The sequence below is a fragment of the Coccomyxa subellipsoidea genome (assembly GCF_000258705.1).
Source record: "Coccomyxa subellipsoidea C-169, whole genome shotgun sequence".
Lineage (NCBI taxonomy): Eukaryota > Viridiplantae > Chlorophyta > Trebouxiophyceae > Coccomyxaceae > Coccomyxa > Coccomyxa subellipsoidea.
Window position 1 is genome coordinate 1,947,054 of NW_005178039.1, and position 20,662 is coordinate 1,967,715.

Consider the following 20,662-nt stretch of genomic DNA (forward strand, 5'->3'; position numbering starts at 1 on the left):
GGCAAAGGCGCCTTCTCTACATGGTTTTTTGATCTGTGCAAGATGTACCATAGGTGTCCTTTGGATGTCCGGATCAGCAAGACCCGTTTCACTGGATCTGAGGTAGACGGTTTTGCAAAGCTGATATTGGCCATGGAGTTCGGATTTTGTGAACAACTGAAGTACAGTGACTTCTGTGCATTTGGTAGAGTAGCGACCATCTTGAATTGCAAGTACGTATACAGATTAAATGTTTGCTTCCTGTTTCATCCGTTCATACAGCCATTGCATCAGAGTAGTCAAGGCATCATCCTCTCCAACTTGTGCCAACAAACGTGGATCAATCTGTGAGGCATATTGGCCAAGCTCAGGCTGCTCATCTACAGCACCTAGTGACAGCAACTCGCGACGGAGAAGGGGGAGCGCCCTGTACATGAACCGGTGCCACACACGCCGCACCCCCTTTTGCAGCTGCTGAAGCCTTGAGGGCGAGATTGACAGCAATATCTCCGGCAAAAACTCCATTTCTCTCTGCGTGCACATGCCAGGCTCAGGTTTCTGACCTCCAAAAATTGTGGCTTGAAGTAGGGGCAGGAAGATCCCCATGCAAGGTAGCGTTTGGAGCATGAAGTGTGTGCAAGAAACTAAGTCCCAGGCATCAGCAGAAGTCACCTCGGGAATTCGCACAGCAAACTCCTCCCAGTCCAGAAGAGTCTCAAACACTTGATCCACCCCATCGTTCACCACTACCGGCACACACCCATGCAGCATCGCATCCTCTGCTCTGGGACTCCAGCCATCCCCTGCCAACGATCCAGTCACAGTAACTCGAGTGACTGCTGGAGTGTAGGAGCCGCGCTTTGGGAAATCTTCATTTGAAGAATATGTGTCAGGTCACCCGACATGCTTGCTTGATCGTTGATACCCTATGCACACCTGGCACAACAAGGCAGAACTTTGAAGATGAGAGGAGTTCAGAGTAGCCTCCTGGGGTGTCCTCTTTTGTGCCTATCCAGATTCTGTACTTCTCTCTCCATCGCTGTTCCTGCAGGACAGCCCATGGTCTATACTAAGCATTCCTGGACTGTGTAGCACCGCTTCCCCTGAGAGCAGCACATTGATGCAGCAGAAGGTCAGCATGATCATGAATGAGACATGATCTGGTTAACATCACCAGCAAAAGATGCCTGGCGCACCTTTGACAGAGCATAGATGCGCTGGCGAATACCCCTGCTGTAATGGGGCCTCCGATTGAGCCCCACATCCCCTCTGAAAAAGAGCAGTAAGGGCCGTGGATCCTCACGAGCTCCTGTCAGCGGCGATGGCACAATGCGAGCCGGGGGCACAAATGCTGGGATGATGAGATCCTGGCATGCACAAATCAGCCACCGAGCGCTTCAGTAGCAGCCTTAACTTGAGCAGGAAGATTATTCTGCTTGCAAAAGTTGCCGACCAAGCAGACCTTGTCGGGGTCGTAACAGGGATGGCCCTCGATGATGTGGCGCCACCCATGCGGCCGCCACTCTGGGTGCACTGCATTGTCGCTGTAGTTGTCAAAAGGGTAGGCCGAATAGGACTCGTGGTCCAGCGCCTGTAGCACCCAGGACACATGCCTCACTCAACTCTTTTCTGCCAAGGTAGCGGCATCTGACAGAGGCTAAAGCAAGCAGCGGCTGATACACGCATGCGCATACATGCAACAGACAGAGGATCAGCACCTTTCGGCCCCAGTGACTCAGGATGATGGAAGACCGGATCTCTGAGGGTGCCCAGCAGGAGCCCTCATCGTGGGAAATGAGCCAGATGTGGTCCCTGCCCCCTGTCCGATTCCAGTATGGCAGTTCTGTCTCGAGCCACCTCTTTGCCTCCAACATCATTGTCGCTGCATGCATCACTCGAGGACCTGCCAGGCACTGATGCTTCAGAGGACTCCCAATACGCAGTTGTTCTTTTTTTGCGTCTTATCAGTCCATATTGTGGCAAAGGCAAATTAGGACGGACTTCCAGGGTTGTGGAACCAAGGAGTGTCTGCCCAGCCATAGACAGGGTGTATAAAGCAGCTGGTGTAGACTGGGACATAGAAGAAGTCAGCCGCCTCAGGGTCGAGCGTCCTGTGTGGGCTCTGCAGCAGCATTTCATGCAACGCCGGCTCTATCTGCACCAGAAGGGATACTAACAATTGGCATCCCAGACCACAGCACACAGAACAAGGCATACAGAAGTAACAAGCCCATGGAGTTTGCTGAGCAAGGCCACACAATCCTGTCCATGACCAAAAAAAAAATGACGTGGATCCTGTGCAGGTGGATGTCTGAATTGTGTACCTGATAAGTCCAGTCAGTTATGAAGGAAGCATTCCCGCTGTCAAAGCCTCTCCATGTACAGGTATCCTTGTGGATTCTGTACTGCAGCATGCGCGAGTTGTAGATTGGAGGCAGTTCAACCATGTAGATCAATGGGCGCATGCGCAACCCTGCATCCTTCTCTGGCAGTTTGTCTGACACAGAGGGCTCCACAGTCACATCTTCCAGCCAGGGCTTCAACCTGCCATTCTCTGCGCTGACAAGTGGTCATCATAATGCCTAGGACCCTTCTCCGCTTCTACTATGAATGCAATTCTAGCATTGGGCTAGCAGGTCTTGCAAACAGCGTTGGACAGCTTCGTGCAAGAGCCTGCCTGTTATTGGGGCTCCCGATGCCAGCTGGGCACAATCATGCCCATACCTGCAAGTACAGGCAGGGGGCTTCAGCCATATGAGCAAGGCCAGCTCAAATGAGGAATACGGCACTATCCATGGCCTGACAGTCCTAAGAATGTCACTGTGCTCACCAGCCATGATGGCATCTGCAGAATCCAAACCAGCACTCCCCACGTCCGCTGCACTGATTGGGACAGAACATCTCTGCGCAAGCATTGCATTGTGCACAAATCCAGCCAGTCATTGTATTCAGTTCACAAAAGAGACCTTGCAGTCTCTGCTTCTTGCACGGTGCGGGCATCTGCCCCGCCAATATTTGTTCAGAGATTGTGCTAAGCACTGTAAGTAGAAGCACCTGTGGGTTCGTCACAGGTGGGCCCAGCCACGCCATCAATCAGGCAAGCACAGTGATGTACAGGTTCATCGGCCTCACACCAGCCTTGAGAGCCGTACAGGAGCTCAGGATCTACAAAAGCCCAGTCTGTGGGATTGCCGTCATCATCCTGCAAGTCATGCATGCCAAGTCACCACTGTGGGGGCATCTGCGCATCGGTAAGGAGAGCAAAGATGGTGATTCGTCTTTCAACCTCAGCAACAGAAGATCTTCCAGACCTTCAGACAAGCCAACAACACCACCTTGCTGGGGTTGCACTGGCCCAGAATCATTGGGCGGCCTCTTTGAGAGAACAATGTGCCTGCATGTAGAAGATTGCTGGTAAAAATGCAGGTCATAAAGGGTGATTGGCAACAACTTTTATGAACTTGAAGATTGCTTGGGTGACATTACCTGGGAGAGTGTCAGGCGCTGCTGGGACATGACCCTTTGTGCCATTGCAATAGCATGCTCCAAGATTCGTATCGCACACACCTGTTCAGCGACAAGGGAATTTGACCATGCTGGGTGCAAAACAGGGATGTTCCAATTCAAAACAGGATATTCCGTTCCAAATCCCTAGGACAAAAAGGACAGGCTGCACAGCAGCAAACTGGCACTTGCAGCCATGCAGCTAAAAGGGAACCACCTCCACATCTGGATGCGGTCCAACCAGGCTCTGAGAGGGACGCTGGTGCCTTCATAACCGCAGTGCCTGTGGTTCGCCATGTGTTTGTGCAGGGGCGCTCGTCTCTGACAGAGCAGTCTCCACCGTCCCAGCCTGGACATTTCAAATCAACGCCGCTGGCAGAGTTGTCACTATATTTCTTGGCAGCCTCACCGTCGCTGAAGTGAAATGTTGTAGGTGAGGCAGATGGGAGGCGTCTTACCGGCCATACAAGCACATCTTCCGGTGTCTGCATTGCATACTCCCGCCCCGGAGCAGTCGTTGGGGCACTGTTGACTGCCTCGAGGTGCAGGAGAGGCTGCAATAGGAGTCTGTTCCCAGTAATGCCGACAGAATTTTCCCTTGGTGCCTCTGCATCTCCTTGAGATATCTTCCTCCATGCCAGGAAACTGCTCCGATCCCTTCTTGTGCAAATTGTTCTGCCTGTATGGAGCGCTGACTCCATGGAGGCTTGTGTCATGTGAAGGGCCCTGCAGCCACCAAGATGGCTGGAAAAGACTGTGATATGCATCTTCAGAGGCCAAAATCTACGCAATAAAAGCTCGGCTTGCTAGCAAAGTATCGACCTGCAACTTTTGTTTGCAGAGAGAGCCAGATCCTCCACAGCTGCTTCTGGCTGGCCAGAGGGTCAGCAGCTCCTGTTGCAGTAATAGGATTGCCACAGACGTTGCAAAAAGAATGCAAAGGGCAGTTGGAACATAGTTGCCCTGCATTTATGGATGTGGGATCGGCTTGGAAAGTAAGATCGATCGTCCAAGGTCCAAGGTTTCAAGGTGACCTCGGATAAAATATTGCTTGTCAAATCAAAAAGGAAGACCCCGCTAATGAGTGCTTCCTTTCTTTGAAGATACTGAAATCCATAGCAGCTTCACCTTGTATAATACCTCTTCATGATACTTCAAAGCTCACGACTTCGTGCCGAGATTTCTTGGACTGCATGCACCAATTTTGGCTTCTGTTCAATTTGAATAGGCGGCAATACCATCAAGCTTCTAGGCGCTGATCACAGATGGGATGATCGGTGTCCCATACTTGAGAGTTTCTAACATATGATTGATCTCGGTTTGGCCAATCTTGTATTTGGCGTTTGAGTTGTCTGTCGAGTTATGCCCAATTCCTGTGACATACAGAGGAAGCAATTGTGTTGCGCTGACAGTATGGACACATGGCAGAAATTGCAAAGACAGCTCGTTGCACAGCAGTGGTGGGTGCGGACATGTTGCTACGCTGTTGTGGGCGTGACGATCCTGTCTCTTTTCCTGTCAATGTTTGGCACCAACAGTGCACACATCAGAAGCACCGGTCTGATTGCCTTCAAAGATGACAATTCTACTAGTAGTCTCCTCGGACGCCATGTAAGTCCCTCCTTATCGCCTGATGCACTTTTATTCTGCTCTATTGAGCTCCATTATATTATATCGTAGCAGAGCTCCACAACCAAACTTTTATGAGCACATTTATCAAATTGCACGATATCTTTCATTCAGACCATATTGCAAAGTACTTGCAATCCGAAGAGTGGGCTGTCTTTGCACGCGAGATCGTCAAGCTTAGTGGTTGCCTCTCCAATCTTGTTGTATGGACAGTTCCAATAACACTGCTGAAGATTGGCTTCATTCATGCAGGTGGAAAAGTTACGGGATGCAGGCAGCAAATTCGTGAGCACCTTCTGGTCGTGGGGAGACCCTTATGACGATGAGCTGGTAGATGTGCGAACCAGACACCGCAACCTTACCTATCTTGATATCGTTGCATGCATCTTTTGCAAATATACTCCTATGTCTGAGAGCTGGTTCCTGCCTGTGCACACGTCTTGAAGATCTATGAGGTTACACATTGCTGTGGGCATGCAGGAATGGTTTGAAGAGGACGGCACTGGCGAAGGTGCCGAGCCGAGCTGGGACGGATCAACAAATGCTGACGGAGATTGGATACCCGAGGCAGCTTCTGAGGAGGCAGCCTGGGATAACCCTGACGCCAGCTGGGCCGCAGACCAGCAGTGGACGGGCGAGGATGCCAACGCCAACTGGGAGCAGGGCCCAGCAGATTGGGTGCAGTCAGCAGAGCAGTGGGATAACCAGGATGCTGTCCTGCCAGGGGATCAGGCCGAGTGGACAGAGCCAGCCCAGCAGTGGCCCCAGGATGAAGGCACCTGGGGAGGAGATCAAGCAGAAGTGGTGGCGTCAGCTGAAGACCCAAACGCAGGGGGGAACCCCGCCGAGTGGGTGCAGCCAGCAGAGCAGTGGGAAGACGCAAATCAGTGGGAGGAGCCGGCAGCCCATCAATGGGAAGGTGACCAAGTAGAAACAAGGGAGCCAGCTCAGGAATGGGATCCTCAGGAGCCCGTCTGGGCAGGCGAGCAGGCAGAATGGACGGAGCCAGCACAGCAGTGGGACAGTGAGGCTGCTGTCACCTGGGAAGAGGACCAAGCAGGCTGGGTGGAACCAGCCCAGGAATGGGATGAAAGCAAAGAGTCAGCCGCCCAGCAGGCAGTTGCCACAGGGCAAGAGGTCCAGGTGGAATGGGCCGAGCCGGAGCAGCAATGGGACGGTGAAACGGCCCAGTGGGAAGAGGATCAGGCCGGCTGGGTGGAGGGACGCCAGGACTGGGACAACCAGGCCGCCCGATGGGAAGAAGAGCGCGCAGAATGGGTGGAGCCCTCACAGCAGTGGGGGGGCCAGGATGAACAATGGGTGGACAAAGGGAATGAAAGCGCTGACCTCCCTGCCGGTCAGACCGATGACTCATGGTCGCCCTCGGAGGCCTCTGGTGATGAGTGGGCAGCACAGGACTCGTGGACCGATGAGTCGGCCCAGCAGGAGCAGCCAGAGGCCTGGAATGAGAACGCCAATGTTGGCGATCAGCCTGAGAATGCATGGGACACAGCGGAGCCTGCAGCTACCTCTTGGGAAGCCAGGCCTTCAGAGCAGGACTCCTGGTCAGCTGACGCTGCACTTGAGGCATCTGAAGGGGGCTAAAAGGATCTGCCAGGCAGTGCGCGCATGGCAGGACCTCTGAAATGATATGAACCAACCAATGCCTCAGGTGGAATGTTGATGGGTTAGAGGATCATGTTGCTGTTGCTGACAGACGTTCGATCTGGGCGGTGTGCTGTAAGGTGTTTGAGATGGTGAAAGTCACAGCATTATCAGGCTCTGCTCAACAGTTGTGAATCTTAGAACATTGAAGCAAGTCGTGCCGATCTGTCATTGCGGCGTTCAGACATAGCACATCCAATTGATACCGGTTGCCAGGTTGTTACTGGGTCAGCTTTGATTCCAACTTGATTCTTGATCTAGTCTGCAAAGAAGAAGAATGTGCCACAGGGCATAGGCATAGGCAGGTACAGTACCATGTGTTATTTGGTGTTCTACTGTATGATGCATATGCATGGTCTTGACAGTAGGTAAGGGTAGGTTGTTCAAATGGGTTTGTGTAAGCGGCACAGGACTTTTCTGTGAGTCGCGGCCGGCTGATACCTGCGGGGTGCCTCACATAGTAGTCCTGTTCACTGTGTCACTCGCTGATTGCCATTGGTAAGTACGAAGATGTGCCCGATCATTTAGGCCAGTGAGGTACCGCTCTGCCACAGAGCGGCAGCGGCTGTCACTAGCGGCTTCAGCATAGTGAAAGCAGGTGCACAGAGGCCTCCACACCCTGCGCAGGATGCATCAGCAACCTGGATAATTAAGGTGTGACCGTCCAGGCCTACAATTGTTGCAACCTAGGTGTGACACCGGTGCCAATTCAACAGTGGTTCCAATTCATCACCAGTGGTACCAATTCAACATCAATATTAAAATAGTCCAAATCAACCAAATTTATCATTGTGAAAGTGCAAGCCATGAGACAACGCCCTATTTGGTGATCCACCTGCAATTGAATGTATCTAATCAGTTTCAAGGCAAGAATTGAGATTATGACTTCCAAATCAGCATGCAAGGTGAGTACCGACAGGAACGCCGGTATCCTGACCCCTATCCGCACTTATCCAGCTCGAGAGTCATCAAATTTGGGGGAAACATTGAAACGTCTAGAGATGGGGAAGCAAAACTTGCTTCCTTAAATTTCAGGTTATTACAAGACAGGAGCTTACTTGCGAGAACATGACAGGGAAATTTCGTTGTACAATCTTGGGCTGATCAAGGTTTCCAAAAAGTGTCTTATTTCTTAAGGTTGGTAAACCCCTTTGTGAAATCAAGAGGAAGAGGTAGCTGCGACGCTTATCGTGAGTCAGGCTGAGGAGATCCTTGTATACAGCTGAGGGCGGCTGGCCGTGTTGTTCTCTTTGGTGAGTCCAAGACCCTACTTGGTTGTCCTGACATGTTGTTGATGATGAGTATCTCCATCATTTTAAAGTGTTCTACGGTGTGTTGCGCAATGTTTTACCAGAGATGGGAGCGCACTTTGTGCACAACGTTGTCGTAACTTCCTTGATCGCCAAAGTTATGACTCAGCATAAAGTCACGCCATATGAAGCCTGATTCAAGCGCCTCTCCGTGCTGCTCTTCCAGAGCTCGCGGGCTGCAACGTGCTCACATCAGCACAAGCTGTGGAGCCACTCCTGCTGCTGCGCATATGGGCTCCCTGGCGCCACCTGGGCTCATCATAGCGCAGCCTCAGTTGGGAGAGAATGGTGGAGCGCCAGGGCCAAGTGGGCAGGTGCCATGTTTTTCCCATGCAACTGTCTGCCTTTAAAGCGATCAGCCTGGAGCTGCAGCTCTGTGACTCGAATACCAAAGAGGAGTTGAAGCCTCATTTCTGCCTTGTGAGCCTCTTGATGTGGTCTGAGCCTGAATGCATGCTCAAAATTGCATGCTTCTTCATGCAGACGATCTTACAAGCGCGGGGCGACACAGCGTATACAACGGAGTGGGACTCAGCGGAGCAGGCGGCGCTTGACTCGGCCCTGGCGCGGTTCCCGGCCGATCGCCACCCTCCCCTGGAGCGCTACGTCCGCGCCGCAGCCTGCCTCCCCAAGAAGTGCGCCCCCAGCCGCACAATCTGCTCCTTTCTCGTGTGCTCCACGCTGCCAGCCATGAGAGAAGCAGCCGGAGCAGCACTCTCTCTCTCCCACAGGCTTGGCGTGTGCAGCGCATCGGGCAAGGTTGTAGCTGCGCGAGGATGATTAGTCCAGATGAGTGAGGATGATAAGTCCGAAGGCTGCTACAGCAAGATGCTGCAAGACGTCCATGGGGTAGCCTGAGTAGACCGTAGCCCGGCTTGAGGCTACGAAGCTCTGTCCATGAGAACTATTGATATTGTGATGTGCAAAAGATGCTCAGGAACGCGCATGTTGAGGCGGCCTGGCCGGCGCAGGAATGTGAGGGATGTGGCGCTGCGGGTGGCGTGGCTGCGGGCGACGGCGGCGGCGCGCAAGCGCAAGATGGCGGACGAGGCGAACAGCAAGAAGCAGGTGCGGCGGGAGCGCGGGCAGAGCATCTTCGCAGTGCAGCCCAAGCCCATGGGCGGCGGCGTGGGGCACCCCATGGCCGCCAGCTTGGCCGCAATGCCCGGGCCCAACATGGGTATGGCCTCTGGCATGCCCATGCCAGCCCCCATTGTTGTGCAGCCCCACGGTGAGCCTTTCTCAGACCTCTTCCTGCCTTAATAGATTCTGCAGACATCTGCCCTGTGGCTGCGCATGGGCCGGAAAGAATGGGAATACTGCCTGTCGGCACACACAGTGCATTCAGTTGCATGCCATAATTTCTCCCTGGCAGTAGCAGTGATGTTCAGGCACGATGCAATTGTGGCCAGTGACAGTGCCATCCAGAGGCAATTTGACAAATTAGTGCTGGCTGCGTCAATAGGACAACAGAGTGTCGGCTTTGAGCAAAGTGTTGGTGATGGAGAGCAGCAGGGCGTCGGTTGCTGACAGGTGGTTTGTGTCTGGGCTGTGCAGCGGGCATGGCGTATGCGCAGCCGGTGGTGCCGCTGGCGCCGATGCCGCAATTAGACGACCACGGGGCCGGCACGGTGGGGGGCGTGGGGGGCCCCCTGGCGCAGCCGCTGGAGCAGAATTACGCCATCCTGAACCAGTTCAAGCAGAACATGGCCGCCTACAAGGTCAACGAGAACACCGAGCTGCTCGTGCGCTTCCGGGACAACATCCTCACCGTCCTCAACCACATGAACTCCATGCAGGCGAGCCCCCCACCCAGGCTTCTGTGCCACCCCAACTCTGCTTCGCATCACAGGTATCTGGCCGACATTACAGCACGCAACAAAGCTCGTTGGATGCATGCGTTGTATTCCCAGACGTAACCTGCTGCGCGGTCTCGATCGTGCAATAGAACATTCCACAAAAGATAACAAAGAAGAGACTGAATCACACGGGCAGAGGAGCTGGCGGGGTGTCCTAGTGGCGGCAGATGGATGCAAAAAGAGAACAAAGGCGGGCTGAAGCATTGCCCGGTTGTTCTTCTCATGGGTGCGCTGTGCAATGCAGGGTGTGATGCAGCAGATGCCGCCGTTGCCAGTGCGGCTGAATGTGGAACTCGCCAACAACTTCCTCCCCAAAGCAGTCGCCAACGGGATGTGCCAATTTCCCTATGTTCCGCCATCTGGAGGTGCTTTTCTACATCGCTCCTTTCATGATGGCATTATGGAGCAACCAATGTCTCCTAACTTTAATGACCTCCGTGCTGATTGTATAATTGTCTTTTTACAGACACAGTGACTCTGGCGTTCATTGCAGGGATGGCCTCGGGTCCGATGTTGGGGCAGCAGGGCAGCAGCGCGGGCATGGCGCCGCCAAGCGTGGCGACCAGCGCGCCTGTGGCAGCAGCTGCCTCTGGGGCAGCACCAGCGCTGCCCGCAGTGTCGGCCCCAGCCCTGCTGCCGCTGCCAGACTCCAGCCCTGCTTTTCCGCCTGCCCAGCAGCAGCCGCAGCCAGCGCAGTTGCAGCCGCCAGCCCAGCTGCAGCAGCCTGCACAGACAGCGCAGTCGCAGCAGGTGCCGCCACAGACTATGCAGTTGCAACAGCAGCCTCAGGCCGCACAGCTGGAACAGCAGCATTTGCCGCCACCGGCTTCCGCGGCAATGCCTGCTGGTGGCACAGCTGCCGCAAGTGCTGCGGCGCAGGTGCCGCCGCCTGCGCACAGGCCGGCCAATGGTCTTCCTGTGGTGTCGATGCCGTCACCTGCGACACCCGCACCCGCATCGGCCTCAGCGGCGCTGGCGGCCCCTGTGCAGCAGCCGCAGCCGCTTGTGCCGCCGCCAGCGCCCAGCAACCCCGTGCCGGCAGCCGCGCCACAGTTACCAGTGCCACTGGCGACCCTTGATGCGGTGATAAAGCTTGAGCCTGTCACAACGCCCGTCGCAGTCCCTATCGTGGAACAGCCTGCGCAGCCAAGCACCTTGCAGCCCCCAAGCCTGCCGGCTGCGGTGGCGCCTGTGCAGCCGAAAGGCGAGCCTCAAACCTCGGCAGCTGCGCCGCCGCAGCAGCTGCCCTTGCCCTCCCCAGCAGCGGCAGATCAGCCTGCTCCCAATCCCAGCGCGCCCCCACCGCCCAAGGAAGAGCCTGCTGCAGCTGCGCCAGAGCCCCCACCGGCCAAGACGCCACCTGCCGCCCCGCCCAGCACGCCAGCCCTCGTGAACGGCGTTGAGTCGAGCGAGGCTCCGGCGGCTCCGGCCGCGCCTCAGCCGCCGCAATCTGACGCGGCTGCTGCGCCCGCATGTGTGACATCGTCGCCCAAGGCCGGGGGAGTGGGCACCAGGAGCAGCAGTGCTGCGCAGCCCAGCCCTGGGCGGCCGAGCAGGGCCACGAGAAGCATGGCGGCAGCCAAACGCAACCCCTCTGCGGCTGCATCGCCATCGACTTCTAAGGGGCAAGGATAATAGCACATTGTGATGGCGCTGTAAGGGCCTGAGCAGTCTTTTTGATGTGTTGCAGAGTTGAGTCTCGTTTGGCTGGAGAATAACACAGAGTGGTGGAGTGAGGTTGCCTGTAAGGCAACTCGTGTGTACATGTTGATTATTTAGTTTGAACGATTGGGAATGTACGGTACATTGCAGTTCCCCTGGTGTTGCCAGTGCTTTAGCTTTGTGCAGCTTTACGCGGGTTTCCAAATGTGTGTCGGCGTGATGGCGGATGGTGCCCACATTTTGATGCAAGAGCTCCATGAAGCTTGATCTGGTGGATGTGGCCAGCCTGCACAGACAGTTGGCATTGACAAGTACATTGAGTCTTGTAAAGCATGGCGGACCTCCTTGCGGTGCAGAACTGTGATTGATCATGGTGTCACTTGGTCGAGGAAGCACTGCGCTCTAGCTGCCAGTGATCAGTGCACTCTTTCATGCAGGCAAGGATTTTTCATGCACGTGGTGAGCTTATTCAACAAGATGCCAGCAATCCTACATCTATGGGGTTCTATCGACCACGAGAAGTAGTGCCTTTTCTGTTGCCTCCATAAAATTTACGTAATGAGTTCTGCACCATAACACCTGCAGCTGCATGGCTGCCAGGTGCCAATTCAGGCGACTCTTTTGGCGTTGGGACGTTTCACCCAGTCGTTTGCCAGAAAAAATCCCTGATCCAACAAAGTATAGATGTTTGCATCGCTTCTGTTTGTTGCAGTATAGATTTGTAGCAAAGCATCAACAAGATCCTGTAAGATCTTGCTTCATCAAAGATGGGCGCTATGGGTGGCATGCCCTACGGCTTGCAGGCCATGCTCAAAGAGGGGCACAAACATTTCTCTGGCCTGGATGAAGCCGTCTACAAGAATATAGAGGCTGGAAAGCAGCTGTCACAGATCGCAAAGACGTCCATGGGCCCCAACGGTAAAACGCAGCCTTCTCCTCAATGTGACCAGGGCATAAGCAGACTCACGTACTTCCACATCTAATAAAGTATCTAATGATATACCAAGTGGCGTTCTTGAAAGGTCTTCATCACTGCAACGCAGGCATGAATAAAATGGTGATCAATCACTTGGAGAAGCTTTTTGTTACGAGCGATGCCTCGACGATCATAAATGAGTTGGAAGTGGAGCATCCCGCTGCTAAGTTGCTCGTGCTTGCGGCCCAAGCCCAGCAACAGGAGATCGGGGATGGCACCAACTTTGTGAGCAGCCACTGTGACTCTTTGTGCTTCAATCTCTCAAAAAACGAAGTCGGTATTGTTGTTATTCAAGATCGGACTGCCGTATCAGAATTCTGTGATTGTCGATTTTACAATCATCGCACGTATTCACGAGAGGATAATGCTCAATGCCCAACAGATCTCTGCTTGATCACAGCAATCTGTGACTGCACAGGTTGTGTCTTTCGCTGGTGACTTGCTTAGCGCAGCAGAAGGGCTCCTAAGAGATGGTCTGCACACTTCCGAGGTTGCGGAAGGGTATGGGAAGGCTGCGGCAAAGGTGCACCCCGGCCATCAACATAATAAGTTGAAAAGATGGTGCATGATATCAACAGCTGAAGGCAAAATCGGTATAGGACAATTTGTTGACAGATCTCAAACTTAATGCTGTGCTGCGCAGGCCCTGGAGATCATGGAGGGTCTTATAATTCCTGGATCCGACAAGATAGATGTCAGGAACAAGGAGGAGGTAAGCATTGGACACAATTTGCCTGAGAGATCCGCTTCAGATTAAGACCTCTTCAAATGATGATGCAATGTGTATCTCTGTGCAGGTGACGAAGAGGATCAAAGCCTCTGTCTGCACCAAGCAGTATGGCTATGAGGGCCTTCTGTCCCCGCTCATCGCACAGGTGCTTTCTGGCCCCCCAAAAGATGCTAAATCGATATTGTTTGACTCAGACATCTTATGAGAGCGTTCAACTCAGCCAGGCCACCTCTGCCACATGCACAAAGGGCGCTTAATATACTCAAAGCAATGGGTGGTGCGCAGGCATGCATAGACGTGGTCCCGAAGAACACGGCGAACTTCAACGTTGACAACGTGAGGGTGGTGAAGATCGCGGGCGGCGGCGCGCACGACAGCCGCGTGGTGAAGGGCGTTGTCATCAAGCGCGGCACGGAGGGCAGCATCAAGGACGTCACCGACGCCAAGGTGGCTGTCTTCGCGCAGGGCGTCGACACCGCTTCCACAGAGACCAAGGTGCCGGCCCACACATCAGTCCAATACCTCAAACTTTGATGTGGCGCTTGACAACTTCATTGATTGCGCTGCCACAGCCTCAGCAGGAGCACATGACTCTGCTTCCTGCAGCATCTCTTGGCAATGGACTCCAGGTTAAAAGTCACAAAGGATCTTGGACCTTCATTTGCTGGAAATGGTGGTGCTGCACCACAGTAAGGACACCAAAGTGATGTTTATTTGGGCTGCACTGATCAATGCTCTAGTGTTGAAGAGAGCAGTCCGAATCGGTGTGTGGCGGGGCGCAGGGGACGGTGCTTATCCGGAGCGCGGAGGAGCTGCAGGGGTACAGCCGCAGCGAGGAGGACCGGCTGGAGGCGCTGATCAAGGGCATCGCTGACACGGGCGCGCGCGTCGTCGTGGCCGGCTCCGCCATCGGCGACATGGCGCTGCACTTTGTGGAGAAGTACGGCATGATGGCCGTGCGCATCCCCTCCAAATTCGACCTGCGCCGCTTCTGCAGGCGCGCCCGCCTCTCTCCCCTCTTCTCTGGACCACGCACCTCTATTGTCCTGCCATCAAGAAGCATCACCACACTTCTCAAATGGCCCTAGGTTAAAGACCCACTGGCCTGTCTGCTATGAAGGGGCTGGGGAAGAAACCATACTTGCCCCCTGGGAATTTTGTCAGGCGCTCCTTCAAAACATTTTCTCTCTTTAAGGCAGTTCAGGGGCGGAAGGAGCCCAAGACGTTGTTTTTTCAGAGCCCTGTGAGTGGCCGGGTGAGACGGCTGACGGGGCGGCGGCTGAATGGCTTGCAGGGCGACGGGGGCGACGGCGCTGGTGAAGCTGGGCGCGCCGGCGGCGGACGAGCTGGGCTTTGCCAAGTCGCTGCGCGTGGTGGAGATCGGCGGGACGCGTGTGATCCAGCTGGAGCAGGACGCGAGCGCGGGCGCGGTGTCCACGGTGGTGCTGCGCGCGTCGACCGAGCAGCTCCTGGACGACCTTGAGCGCGCCATCGACGACGGCGTCAACACCTACCGGGTGCGCAACTTGTCTTGCAATCCCGAGCATGAGCCACAACTTTGCAATTTGAGGTCCTGTGATAGCAGCCCTTGGAAATGAGGCTGAGGGATGGTGCATGTGGGCCTCTAATGAATGACACAGCAGCACCCTCCCGTGCTATCTACAGAGCTTTCTGGCAATGCAAGCGCCTGATTCGGTGCATGGTGCATTTTTCCACTCAGATGTGTCCATGACATAGCAGCAGCTTGCGTGAGGTCTCCCTGAATGGAATGGGTGGTGATGCCTCAAAAGAGCGGGTTGAATGGCGTGCAGGTACTGTGCAAGGACCCTCGCGTGCTGCCGGCCGGCGGCGCGACCGAGATGGAGATTGCCCGGCAGCTGTCAGAGCTGGCGCGCAAGGAAACCGGGCTGGAGCAGTACGCCATCGCCAAGTTTGCCGAGGCCCTCGAGGTGGGCCCAACCCTCCCTTGCAAGTTTTATGCTTCCAGCAGACTGCTGTTTGATCTGTAAGATATTGCTCTTCCTGGGTGCAGGACTGAGATCCGTGCCCTGTCAATGAGCAGGACATGCAAAGACTGGGCCATGGTTCAATGATGTATCACCCAAAATTGCACCCCCTCCGGTGCAGGTTGTGCCAAGGACGCTGGCGGAGAATTCGGGGCTGAATGCATCGGACGTAGTGGCATCTCTGGCGGCGGCTCATGCGTCGGGGCAGGCATCGGCGGGCGTGGATGTGGAGACGGGGGAGCCCAGGGACCTTGCGCAAGACGACCTGTTCGACCTGTACCTGACCAAGTGGTGGGCCCTCAAGCTGGCGGCCGAGGCGGTGTGCACGGTGCTGCGCGTGGACCAGATCATCATGGCCAAGCAGGCCGGCGGGCCCAGAGCGCCCCAACCGGGCGCCATGGACGAGGACTGACGTCAGACTGTCGACAGAGTAACAGGATGAATTAACATGTGTTGACTAAGAGGACTGCTAGTGTGGCTGGTCGTCTGAAAGGTCGAAACCAGGGCTGTCACCCTGCTTAGAGGACAGCTGTGTTGCTCTTGCATGCAGGGCGCATTCACGGTGAATGACAGTGTGCTATCATAAATGGAATGATGGGAGCCAAGAACGATGCCAAAGGTCGCGAGATGCATTGCTTCGAAGTTCAAGGTTGGACTGAAATGTAACTCGAAGTGCTATCATGCAACAGCTCGTTTTCTATTACACCCTTATACTGCCTACACGCTTACTAAGTGGTAATACCACTGCGCAGTTCAATTACAACACATAAATCCGTACACATCACCTTCCCTCAAACTTCAGTCTCAGCCTCAGGATTCTGATGATTAAATTGATGTTATCACAACACGTATATAACGCATTGCTCTGGTAGTACATCTCACAGTATGCATGTAGATCTATGTTTGGAATGCCATAGATGTGCCGGCGCAATAAAATTAAGACATAACGGAAGACACATACAATAGAATGCGATCATCTGGGGAAGCTCTACAGTGCACCCCTGCACAGCAATATGATCCTGCAGCTGACTCTACTAAAGGAGCGTCTCAATTGCTCTTCCTGAACCAGAGACCAATGGAAAGTACAACATCAGCATGACACAACGGAACAAATTTACCCAACAATGTGTGTGCATCCTTCCAACGGAGGGAGCTGTACTGTGAGGACACTGGAAAGGTTTGTGCTTGCAAGGAGCCAGGATTGCAGCTTCCTCAGCTGTAGAAGACACGGATTGCAGCCAGCAAAGCACGATTGGGCACCAAGTACTTGCTCTCCAATGGTTCATTTGTCATTGGGGATGTGTCGTGGCTACGGTACCAGTCCGCGATGGCTGTTCGCTCATAGCTGTACCTGTCAGGTGGCACTGGTGCAGTCGATATTGCTCGTGTACAATAGGCAGAGCAGAGCCTCTCTTGACTGTGCAGTTGCCACACAATCAGCCCTTGAACACAAGTCAACAAGGGGTAGGATTGAGGACCAGGGAGCGTACCCGTCGCATGCGACGACTGGATCTCGCAATATCTCCTGCATGATCGAGCAAATGATTAGACCAGCAACTGCACTGAATGTGCCAGAAATGAGAGCAGTGATGTCGAGGACGATAAACAGTGCAGGCAGCACATGGAGCCCTTGAGTACATGGTCACAACACCGTGACAAGTAATATGTCGAAGCTGCTTACATGGGTGATGGGGCAGCAGAACGAGTCTGGTGCCTCATCGTCCTCGAAGGGTTCAGCGTTCACTGGCGGAGCAGCCATGTTCCCTTTGAGTTCCCTGGCGTTGACATGACCATTCTCGCGGGCTTCATAGGAGGGCGTGCTGTGGGTTGCTGCTGCCGAGGCTCCATTGCGCTGCACAGCACATGCTCTTCAGGAATAATCTCACAAATCAAGCACAAAAAGAGAAAAGGCTTCAGAGGAAAAAACCTCTGAAGCCTTCAAGTGAGGTTACAAGAAGGGCTTGGCTGCATTATCTTCATAGCTAATACAGACAAGCTGTTGGCTCGGAACAATGGTAAGCACATTATATGGGAATTTAATTGGCCACACCACTGTAGGAGCTGGAGGATGTTGCAGCTCGTGGGGGCTGTGTGCAAATAGGCAGGAGGAGCCCTTTGAGCAGTGCCCTTGCAGGTGGTATGAGCACATCTTGCTCTTGCTCTGGTGGCCGGAGGAAGCCCTCTCTGCTGGCTGTGATCCAGTCGTGCTCGACCTGGGCCGCACATCAGACCCTGCACGCACCCCACGGCCACCGGATGCCTGTTGACAAGCCAGCATTTAGTGATCTACAGAGGAAGTGCAAGCGACTGACTGCTCAAGGTGGGCTGCTGAGATGATCGGTTGCAAGGTGCCTGTCACGTCCTCCGAGCAAAGAAAACGCATTTTGTGGACAACAAATGTGTGCTCCTCACAGGTGCGCTGGGAGAGAGCAAGTCATTGGGAAGCGGCGCACCCGTGCTTGTGCTGCTGCATCTGGATTATGGGAGAACCAGCATTTGTCTCCACGAGCGCAATTGGGATGATACTTGCATAGCTGCGTCTTGCATCTCTGCCTCTCCCTGTCGCGTTCCCGTTTTGCATCGAATGGCTCACCATCTAGATCATCTGTGACGAAGGTCTGCGATAAGAACCAAGGCATCAGCATCACGCCACCAGGCATTGAAATGTACATGGGCTCGACCAATTCCAAAACGGACCTGGGAAGCACTTCTGGCACCGGTATTGCGTCTCATGCTTTAAAATGAAAATTAATACGTCAACAACCGACTTATTGCAAAATACGTGACATCTTTTAGTATCCCATCGAGGTGATCATGCGCTGATGGAGACACGTCCGCTATATAGGTTGCTATACTGCCATTCTTAGCAATTGAAGGAGATTGATGCGACTAGAATCCTTAAAATTCTGCTGAGAAGCGTGGGAAACAAACCGACAGAGTTCTGGCTCCAGAACAGGGCGGTGACGTGATCGGTATTGTGGATATGATGAGAGCCTAAGTAGGCCGCTTCTCAAGGCAGCGGCTGTGGCTAGCCTTTCCATGATCGAGTGTTGCAACCAAAGAATTTGTATTTACTTGAACCTGTCATGGCACAGATGGCAGGGAGCCTCTCGTCGCCGTTGGCGGGTCAGCTACGGGGGCTGTGCAATAGCTGCCCTCAGCTTGCACCCCCTGCTCGCATTTCAGCAGGAGCGAGGCAGAGGAGAGCACAGTTGTCCATCGAAGCCCGTGCACATGCTGCTGGTATGGGATTGTGGGCGACGAAAGCCGGCATGACGCAGATCTTCACCCCTGAGGGCTTGTGTCTGCCAGCTACTGTTCTTGCATTGGAGGAGGGCAACATCGTCACCCAGGTCCTGGTCTTGAAGCTCTATCGTTTGCAAATTAGCTTAGTTGTGACTATCCTCTGATGAGTAGAGAATCTTGTCTCTTTACTGCCTTTCATAGTTGGTGTAGTGTATGAGCCAGGTAGTGTCTAAGAAAGCAGGTGAACGTTTACAGGTGAAGACCGAGGCTACGGATGGATACAGCGCCGTGCAGGTTGGCTATCGGGTTGTGAAGGAAAGGAAGATCACAAAGCCTGAACTCAACCACCTGAAGAAGTCCGGCGCACCTCCTATGAAGAACCTCAGGGAATACAGGGTGCGTTGTGGTCACCAACAGGACGAATGCCCAACAGGCCATCTGTAAGGATGTATATTGATGATCTTTGCCGACTTGTGGGTGATTGCTTGCTGAAACTGACTTGTGTTGCGTCTGGTACAGTTGAAGTCGGTGGAGGGCTATGAGCCAGGTCAGCAGCTGAATGTTGAGGAGGTCTTCAAGGTTGGGGACATAGTGGATGTGGCGGGCACTTCCATTGGAAAGGGATTCCAAGGTGCGCCATTAACATCAGCAGCCGCAGAGACATAAAGCGAACGCCACACGCAATCTGTCTGCATCAGAATTGTGTCCCAAGCATGTGGGTGGTTTGCTCATGCGATGGTGGTTTTACAGGTGCAATCAAAAGGTGGAACCACCACAGAGGAAGCATGACCCACGGATCCAAGTCCAAGAGGCAACATGGGTCTATTGGATCGTCAGCCACACCCAGTCGTGTGTTCCCTGGGTTAAAAATGGCTGGGCAGATGGGCAATGAGCGGAAAACTATCAAGGCCCTCGAGGTGAGGGCTTAATGTGCACAGACAAAACCTTTGTTGTGCTCTACAGATCACGGCATTTGAACACAAAGCGGTTGACAAAAAGTTCTGGGACAGGAGATGACAACCGACACGATAATCTTTATATTGGACAGCACTGCAGTGTCTAAAATGCGCATGTCTGTTTGCAGGTGCTCATGATTGATCTTGAGAAGGGAGCGATCGTGGTGAAGGGATCTGTCCCAGGCAAGCCAGGATCTGTCCTGGAGATCACCCCCAACAAGGTGGTCGGCAAGAACTGCTGATGAGGGCGGCCTGTTTGGTGCGCGGGCAGATGGAGCAATGCTGTCAGTGTGGTCTGCTGGTCCATTTGTAGCTGCTGTTCAACCGCAGGAAACGCATGTACATCTACAAAATTTGCACTTGACAGATCCTAGACGAGCCATTGCAGTGAAAGCACTGGTAAAGATGAATCGTATTTTCTGAGATGGTCATACTGTTATGACGAGGCTGGAAGGTTAGGCCTTGAACTGGAAGTGACTGGAGGTACTGATGTCACTGATTGCTGATGAAGTGGATCCCTTATTAGGCTTGTAATGACATCATGTGGATGATCCCATGACGGAGCATCAATTGTTCACATCAGCATTGCCTGTACTGCAGCATTTTATGCCTATCATGCTTTGATAATCGCCAGTGGATCTTCAAGAAGACTGGCACTGACCACTGGCAGTGCACGGGCAGTCCTTGGTGGTACCCGATCAGGCTGCCAGCAGTGCCGCACTGCTGGCGGCCAGTGGCCCACAGTGCATGCAGGCTGCGTTAATGATGGCTTCCACATTGGCCAATGGACTTTAAACTTGATACACTATGCATTCATGAAGGCCACAAGCTGTGTGCTGAACACTGCCTCATGTCACAGACAACCTTCTGCTCTTGCAGGACAGAAAGAAGAAAGTCCTCGTTGTTTCAAAGGTTTTAAAGGTTTTAAAGTTAAAGAAAGTCCTCGTTGCTGTGCACTCTGTCGCTCTTGCATGCCCTCCTCTGCCCTTTCTGGGCTGCATTTGATCACGTGATCAAATCCCACCTTGGCTCTGGGCCACAAGAGGCCTGCAATCTCTGCTGCTCTGCCAGAACACATTAAGAGGCGTTAGCATGGAGAAGACGTACGGAGGCCCATGTAGCACTCTAGCCGGAACCAAC

The 20,662-nt window shown here is 53.8% G+C and overlaps 6 protein-coding genes across 6 annotated transcripts; 4 read left to right on the plus strand and 2 right to left on the minus strand.

The window, feature by feature from the left end:
* Positions 1-225: 225 nt before the first annotated feature.
* COCSUDRAFT_13404 (exostosin-like glycosyltransferase) lies at positions 226-4,119 on the minus strand (the record flags this gene model as incomplete). Its single annotated transcript, XM_005649851.1, has 15 exons — positions 226-510; positions 652-782; positions 916-1,024; positions 1,176-1,346; positions 1,442-1,570; positions 1,698-1,882; positions 1,981-2,134; positions 2,304-2,516; positions 2,637-2,703; positions 2,810-2,882; positions 3,034-3,181; positions 3,315-3,373; positions 3,466-3,546; positions 3,698-3,832; positions 3,942-4,119. The coding sequence occupies 15 exons, from the start codon at positions 4,117-4,119 to the stop codon at positions 226-228; spliced, it is 2,118 nt and encodes a 705-aa protein (XP_005649908.1).
* An 858-nt stretch (positions 4,120-4,977) lies between these two features.
* COCSUDRAFT_65211 (hypothetical protein) lies at positions 4,978-6,717 on the plus strand (the record flags this gene model as incomplete). Its single annotated transcript, XM_005649852.1, has 3 exons — positions 4,978-5,094; positions 5,365-5,448; positions 5,593-6,717. The coding sequence occupies exons 1-3, from the start codon at positions 5,005-5,007 to the stop codon at positions 6,715-6,717; spliced, it is 1,299 nt and encodes a 432-aa protein (XP_005649909.1). The 5' UTR covers positions 4,978-5,004.
* Positions 6,718-8,317: 1,600 nt separating this feature from the next.
* On the plus strand, positions 8,318-11,581 carry COCSUDRAFT_61585 (hypothetical protein; the record flags this gene model as incomplete). Its single annotated transcript, XM_005649853.1, has 6 exons — positions 8,318-8,401; positions 8,571-8,722; positions 9,059-9,318; positions 9,645-9,859; positions 10,191-10,311; positions 10,440-11,581. 6 exons carry the CDS (start codon positions 8,318-8,320, stop codon positions 11,579-11,581), a joined length of 1,974 nt encoding a protein of 657 aa, XP_005649910.1.
* Positions 11,582-12,393: 812 nt separating this feature from the next.
* COCSUDRAFT_52849 (T-complex protein, theta subunit) lies at positions 12,394-16,000 on the plus strand (the record flags this gene model as incomplete). Its single annotated transcript, XM_005649854.1, has 10 exons — positions 12,394-12,526; positions 12,652-12,809; positions 13,003-13,107; positions 13,228-13,296; positions 13,382-13,459; positions 13,600-13,809; positions 14,097-14,311; positions 14,609-14,831; positions 15,126-15,263; positions 15,442-16,000. The coding sequence occupies 10 exons, from the start codon at positions 12,394-12,396 to the stop codon at positions 15,730-15,732; spliced, it is 1,620 nt and encodes a 539-aa protein (XP_005649911.1). The 3' UTR covers positions 15,733-16,000.
* A 308-nt stretch (positions 16,001-16,308) lies between these two features.
* On the minus strand, positions 16,309-17,793 carry COCSUDRAFT_61587 (hypothetical protein; the record flags this gene model as incomplete). Its single annotated transcript, XM_005649855.1, has 5 exons — positions 16,309-16,321; positions 16,811-16,845; positions 17,002-17,172; positions 17,371-17,533; positions 17,774-17,793. The coding sequence occupies 5 exons, from the start codon at positions 17,791-17,793 to the stop codon at positions 16,309-16,311; spliced, it is 402 nt and encodes a 133-aa protein (XP_005649912.1).
* Positions 17,794-18,565: 772 nt separating this feature from the next.
* COCSUDRAFT_52850 (ribosomal protein L3) lies at positions 18,566-20,069 on the plus strand (the record flags this gene model as incomplete). Its single annotated transcript, XM_005649856.1, has 5 exons — positions 18,566-18,673; positions 18,822-18,962; positions 19,086-19,197; positions 19,317-19,483; positions 19,651-20,069. 5 exons carry the CDS (start codon positions 18,566-18,568, stop codon positions 19,762-19,764), a joined length of 642 nt encoding a protein of 213 aa, XP_005649913.1. The 3' UTR covers positions 19,765-20,069.
* Positions 20,070-20,662: the final 593 nt, after the last annotated feature.